This window comes from Colobus angolensis, unplaced genomic scaffold (genome assembly GCF_000951035.1).
Source record: "Colobus angolensis palliatus isolate OR3802 unplaced genomic scaffold, Cang.pa_1.0 Scaffold25, whole genome shotgun sequence".
Classification (NCBI taxonomy): Eukaryota; Metazoa; Chordata; class Mammalia; order Primates; family Cercopithecidae; genus Colobus; species Colobus angolensis.
Window position 1 is genome coordinate 2,105,797 of NW_012115710.1, and position 7,418 is coordinate 2,113,214.

Here is a 7,418-nt window from a genome sequence, read left to right on the forward strand (position 1 = left end):
AAAAAAAAAAAAAAAGGAATGTAAAAAGACCTCTGGAAAAGGTAGATGGGTACACATGGTTTTAAAGACAAAATGTGTACATCTTAGCTGTCTATGTGACTTCTTTCCTAAAACTGATCTGCCTGAGGATTGCCCTCCTGCTGGGCATCACGTTGTGATGATTCTTTTTCCCACATTCTCTTTCACTTACTAGCAGTAATCATACCATGTCAACTTTATATAGAAGGGTGCTGTACCTCCCCTATACTCAGAATGTTATGTTTTACTAGCCCAGATATAAAAGCTTCTGGAGCACTAAATAAAAGGACAGACAGATATTTGGCGGCCTTGATTTAAGGTGAGCATATAGGAACAGTGACAACATCTGGGCTTAAAAAGAATGTACCACTCAGAGTAATTTGCTCTTCACCCCACAGGTGCTGAGAACAAGAGAAATCAAGTGAAGGAAGGAGGCAGAGTTTCCAAGACTTGGGTGTCATCGTTGCTGGGGACATCCTTGATTGACGATTGAAGTTTCTGAACAGAAATTTAGAGCTGATTCAGAAGAGACAAATACAGAATGTCCAAGTTAGCAGTCATTTCCCAAATTTAGGAGACAATGATGCAGGCCCAGGTGACTTTTGGTTTGTTTTATTCCTTCCTTTATTCTCCATTGTATTTTTAAAGTCTTGTAAAAATCAAGGTAATTAATCAGAAAAGTATAAATTGGAAATATCGAGACCTGGAGAAATCTGGGCAAAGAAGGATCAGGGATATATTATTCATAGGATTCGTACTACATGATTCATGTTGGAATTTGTGACTGTGTGGGACCCCATAGGTTACATTGACTGTAAACTTACCTCTAGTATCTCTGACCGCTATACAAGAGGATCATGGTAAGTTACATCAGCTGTGAGAAAGCGGACCAGTTTCTTGAGGGATGTTAATGTTTCATGGCATATAATTCTGAGACTCACATATATCTTTGATAGTTCTTCACAAAGGTGTTGTGGTAGTTGGTGTTCTTAACTGCAGCCTTCTCATAAATGCAAAAGTAGATTTCTTGTAGCTGTTTCTTCATTGTATTTAATGTTATTAACGCTGTCTAATAACATACACATACATATGAATTTGTGTGGATACATGTGTCTACATATATATTCTAAGGATTTTTTTTTTTCCAAATTTGCTTAATCATGGCCAGGCGCTGTGGCTCACGCCTGTAATCCCAGCACTTTGGAAGGCCAAGGCGGGTGGATCACCTGAGGTCAGGAGTATGAGACCAGCCTGGCCAACATGGCGAAACCTCATGTCTACTAAAAATACAAAAATTAGCCAGGTGTGGTGGCGTGCACCTGTAATCCCAGCTACTAGGGAGGCTGAGGCAGGACAATTGCTTGAACCCGGGAGGCAGAGGTTGCAGTGAGCTGAGATTGTGCCACTGCACTCCAGCCTAAGCAACAGAGTGAGACTCCATCTCAAAAAAACAAAACAAGCAAACAAAAAAATAAATTTGCTTAATCATCTAATAATCTTTGTGCTTTATACATGTTTTAGTTTCTTTTATATCATTCAGAATAAAATAATAATATGGTTAACTATATTAACTATAGTTATTTAGTATGTATTGTCTGGTGATACTGGCATCTGCCATGTCTTCATTACAGAGTTTGATATTGGCCTGAAAGCTCATAGTGAATTTAAGAATCTGTATTATTCATCTACTTGTAACTGGCATATACTTATAACTAGTTTGATATTGGGAAATAGATGCTATATATTATAGATGTTCTTTCATTAGCAAGAGGATTGGATAGTTGTGTATTACAGACATTTCTTTGACTTTTCAACGTTGTTGAATGAATGGATGACTGCACAATTACAGAATATTTTACTAGGATTCTTATTCTGTCACAATGTACTGAGAAAAAACCCCACCAGCTTCCTATATGGGGAAAATGAGCAGAATGACTTCCTTGACATTCTTTTCCTATCACCAAAAGAATATCACTTCATTAAACAGGACTGTTATTACAGGAATCCCTAACACTGGAGGATGTGGCTGTGGATTTCACCTGGGAGGAGTGGCAGCTCCTGGGCCCTGCTCAGAAGGACCTGTACCGGGACGTGATGTTGGAGAACTACAGCAACCTGGTGGCAGTGGGTGAGGACAGCTGCCCTGTGTCCCTCAGAGGGCGCCCAGTCAATGGCCTTCCTTTCTCAGCTGATTACCTGCAGTACTCTGAAGTGGTGGATTCTCACATCATTCTCTTGCCCCATGCAAGAGAGTATAATCTACCTTCTTGTGACAGAAAAGCCTTGATGTTACAGATTTGACACCTGTGTAGTTCTTAAAATGTAGCACTCTCCTTTTTCAACATTGCCAGCCCCATTCGATTTGTCTAAATCTTCTGTCATTTCCCATGAACAGGGTATCAAGCCAGCAAACCAGATGCACTATCCAAGTTGGAACAAGGAGAAGAACCTTGCACAACAGAAGATGAAATCTACACTCGAATCTGCTGTGGTGAGTGAGAGGACCAGCCAGGTGGACAGCCACAGACATGTTCTGCTCACACAGAGCAGACGTCAAAGCATTGAGGGCATCTGAAGACACAGCAACAGCCCCTCCATGACTCCTTCTTCCCAGAAAGAGCTCTTTTTTGTTGTAGTATGGAAAATATGCCCCACTTTCTTTCTTTTTTTTTGGAAATGGAGACTCGCTCTGTCACCAGGCTGGAGTGCAGTGGCACGATCTTGGCTCACTGCAACCTCTGCCTCCCGGGTTCAAGGGATTCTCCTGCCTCAGCCTCCCGAGTAACTGGGACTACAGGCACGTGCCACCATGCCCAGCTAATTTTTGTATTTTTAGTAGAAATGGGGTTTCACCATATTGGTCTTGATCTCTTGACCTCATGATCTGCCCGCCTTGGCCTCCCGAAGTGCTGAGATTAGAGGCGTGAGCCACTATGCCCGGCCCCCACTTTTTTTTCCTTGAAATTTCGTCTTTGTTTATTTTATACACATCTTGTTTTTGTCTACATAATTATCTTCTTAGGATTTTCAAATCTGCTTTTTCTCATCTACTGTCACTCTGTTTCTGCTTGTGTATTACCTCTCTTGCTATGAAATTCCACTTTCCAGGACTCTCCAGAAAGAGAGACCTTTGCACTCATGACTTTTTTCTGACTACTGCATCTTCCTGCCCTAGTAGGAAAATAATAATTTTCCTTCATTATTCCCACTCTGGGAATCATTATTCTCCCTCATTTTCTCCACTCTGGATGCTGTGCCCATGATAACCTGGTCTCTAATTGGCATCTATGTGATTCTTAAGTTCTCTTATTCCTCCTGTACTGAATACTGAGTTTCTCCATTCCTTTTTTTTTTTTTTTTTGGAAACAAGGTCTCATCTGTCACCCAGGCTCACTGCAGCCTTGACCTCCTGGGCTCAAGCGATCCTCCCACCTCAGCCTGAAAGCTTGCACCTGGTTTCAGACTCAGTATGCCTGCACCCAGGTTATTAAAAAGCTTTATTGCTTACACACAAAAAACAAATAAATAAAATAGGGTTTTCACTAAAGAGTCACCTCACACCAAGGCAGTTTTTAAAAATAGTTTAAATAGTTTATTTCAAAACAAGAAGATGGAGTGATTGACTGTTCTCTTCTTTCCTAGAAATCAGGAAAATTGATGATCCTCTGCAGCATCACTTGCAAAATCAAAGTATTCAGAAGAGTGTGAAACAATGCTATGAACAGGTTATGTTTGGAAATAGTGTTAATCAGAACAAAAGTCATCTCCTGCTGAAGCAAGATCCTGATGTCTTTGACTTACATGAAAAACCTTTAAAATCAAATTTAAGTTTTGAAAACCAGAAAAGGAGCTGTGGCCTGAAGAATTCTGCTGAGTTTAATGGAGATGGGAAATCCCTTTTTCATGCTAACCATAAACAATTTTATACTGAAATGAAGTTTCTTGCAATTGCAAAACCTATTAATAAGTCCCAGGTCGTTAAGCAACAGAGAACTCATGACATAGAGAATGCCCATGTATGCAGTGAATGTGGGAAAGCCTTCCTCAAGTTGTCTCAGTTTATTGATCATCAGAGAGTTCACACTGGAGAAAAACCTCATGTATGCAGTATATGTGGGAAAGCTTTCTCCAGAAAATCCAGGCTAATGGACCATCAGAGAACTCATACAGGACTGATACATTATGAATGCACTGAATGTGACAAAACTTTCCTCAAGAAATCACAGCTCAATATACATCAGAAAACTCATATGGGAGAGAAACCTTACACATGTAGTGAATGTGGGAAAGCCTTCATCAAGAAGTGTCGGCTCATTTATCATCAACGAACTCATACAGGAGAGAAACCCCATGGATGCAGTGTATGTGGGAAGGCCTTCTCTACAAAGTTCAGTCTCACTACACATCAGAAAACTCATACAGGAGAAAAACCTTATATATGTAGTGAATGTGGAAAAGGCTTCATTGAGAAGAGGCGTCTTACTGCACATCATCGAACTCATACTGGTGAGAAACCCTTTATATGCGATAAATGTGGGAAAGGCTTCACCTTGAAGAACAGTCTTATCACACATCAGCAAACTCATACAGAAGAGAAATTATATACATGCAGTGAATGTGGAAAAGGCTTTTCAATGAAGCACTGTCTCATGGTACATGAACGAACTCATACTGGAGAGAAACCTTATAAGTGCAATGAGTGTGGAAAGGGCTTTGCCTTAAAGAGCCCACTCATCAGACATCAGCGAACACATACTGGAGAGAAACCCTATGTATGCACCGAATGTCGAAAAGGTTTCACCATGAAGAGTGACCTCATTGTACATCAACGAACTCATACTGCAGAGAAGCCATATACATGCAATGATTGTGGAAAAGGTTTCACTGTGAAGAGCCGCCTTATTGTGCATCAGCGAACTCATACTGGAGAAAAACCCTATGTATGTGGTGAGTGTGGAAAAGGCTTTCCAGCAAAGATCCGGCTAATGGGACATCAACGAACTCATACGGGAGAGAAACCTTATATTTGCAATGAGTGTGGAAAAGGCTTCACTGAGAAGAGTCATCTCAATGTACATCGGCGCACTCATACAGGAGAGAAACCCTATGTATGCAGTGAATGTGGCAAAGGCTTAACTGGCAAAAGCATGCTCATTGCACATCAGCGAACTCATACTGGGGAGAAACCTTATATATGCAATGAATGTGGAAAGGGCTTCACCATGAAGAGTACTCTTGGTATACATCAGCAAACTCATACTGGAGAGAAGCCATACAAATGCAATGAATGTGATAAAACCTTCAGGAAGAAGACATGCCTCATACAACATGAGCGATTTCACACAGGAAAGACTTCCTTTGCATGCACAGAATGTGGAAAATTCTCTTTGCGCAAAAATGATCTTATTACACATCAGAGAATTCACACGGGAGAGAAACCGTACAAATGCAGTGACTGTGGGAAAGCCTTCACTACAAAGTCAGGGCTCAATGTTCATCAAAGAAAACATACAGGAGAGAGGCCCTATGGATGTAGTGATTGTGGGAAAGCTTTTGCCCACTTGTCTATCCTTGTTAAACACAAGAGAATTCACAGGTAGTCATTTTGGGAAAGCCTCTTGCCAGATATAGGCCCTCAAGATATCTGCAAAGAAGAGTAATTTTGTGAATGCAGACTATGTTTGTTTGTTTAGTGATCAATTACCTCATATTTTGTGTCAGAGAAAACAGTACAAAACATTTGAGAAAATATTTTAGGACATTATGTCTAAAAATTGTATACTGAGAAAAACGCTATGAATGTGGCAGACTATGAAAACCTTTGGTGGGAAGATAAACCCCCTCAGAAGTGATCATAGATCATGAATAAACTACTAATTGGTGGAAATGTAATAATTATAGGAAAGTCTTTGCCCAAAAATAAAACCTCAATAGATTGAGAGAGTTCACACTGGAGAAATACTTTCCTCTGGCAGTGAATATGGCAGGGTTTTCAATAAAATGTTTTGCCTCATCATGTGCCAGGAAATAATGCAGAAAATAATTTATGAAAACAATGTACAAGACTAAGGAAAGTATCAGAGTACTTAATGCAAGAAAGAAGCCTTGGCAAAATGATGGATGAGAGCTTTCTGTCACAATTCTAACCTTAGAAGATAATAGCCTTGTGTGCATTTGGGAACAGGATACCTTGAGTCATATTTCTAGTTGCCTTGTCACTGATTTTATACATTTTAAATTGTGACTTCCTCTAATCATGAATTAAAATTTAATATTGTATACAATATATGAATATTTTTTGCCTGCCTCATTTTGTTATATGATTTTTTTTTTTTTTTGAGGCAGAGTCTTGCTCTGTCGCCCGGACTGGAGTGCAGTGGCCAGATCTCAGCTCACTGCAAGCTCCGCCTCCCGGGTTTACGCCATTCTCCTGCCTCAGCCTCCCAAGTAGCTGAGACTATAGGCGCCCGCCACCTCGCCCAGCTAGTTTTTGTATTTTTAGTAGAGACGGGGTTTCACCATGTTAGCCAGGATGGTCTCGATCTCCTGACCTCGTGATCCGCCCGTCTTGGCCTCCCAAAGTGCTGGGATTACAGGCTTGAGCCACCGTGCCCGGCCTTTGTTATATGATTAACTCCTGCATTTCTTTGGTTCTAAGTTTGTGTTATTTCAGAATAACAAGTACTTCAGAATGAAACTGGATACAGTATATTCAATTCACAAGTGTAATTGAACATACTTGAATGTGTTTAAGTTTATAAGTAACATCAGGTGTTATGAAATTAATATAAATAAGATGTGTTTGTAAGTTTTTATTTTGAAATAAGTTTAGATTCACAAAATCTTACCAAAATATTCCAGGATTCTTGAATGCCCTTAACCCAGCTTCTTCCAAAGATGACACCTTACATAAGCATAGTTCATTACCAAATACAGGAAAGTGAAATGGTTACAATACTGTTAACTACAGAATTTATTTGGAAATCACCAGTTTTAACATGCGTGCATTTTTGTTTGGTTTTTATATGTAGCTTTAAGAAATCTTATCACATATATTGATTCATGTCACCACCTCCACAATCGAGATTCAGAATTTTGCATCAGTGCAAACTCCCTCGTGCTACCTTTTTATAGTCACAACCTCTCCTCAACCCTAACCCTTGGCAATCAGAAATCTTTTCATCTTTAGTTTTGTCATTAGTAGCATGTTATAAAAACGGAATCACATAGCATGTACCCTTTTGGTATTGGCTATTTGACCTAAAGCAAATTAACCTGAAATCCATCCAAATTGTTTTGTGTATCTTTATTTTATTTTTATTGGTGACTAATAATCTATGATATGAATATACCACAATTTGTTTATTCACCCACTGAAGGACTTTAGGGTGGTTTCCAGT

At 39.7% G+C, this 7,418-nt stretch overlaps 1 protein-coding gene across 1 annotated transcript in view; it reads left to right on the forward strand.

The window, feature by feature from the left end:
• LOC105514836 overlaps window positions 1-6,337 on the forward strand; it is an 87,553-nt gene extending 81,216 nt beyond the window's left edge. The window contains exons 17-19 of the mRNA XM_011946493.1: window positions 2,006-2,146; window positions 2,414-2,509; window positions 3,658-6,337. Of these exons, the coding sequence (XP_011801883.1) occupies window positions 2,006-2,146; window positions 2,414-2,509; window positions 3,658-5,618 (2,198 nt within the window). The 3' untranslated portion in view covers window positions 5,619-6,337. The remainder of the gene's footprint in view (window positions 1-2,005; window positions 2,147-2,413; window positions 2,510-3,657) is intronic.
• The last annotated feature ends 1,081 nt before the right edge of the window (window positions 6,338-7,418 follow it).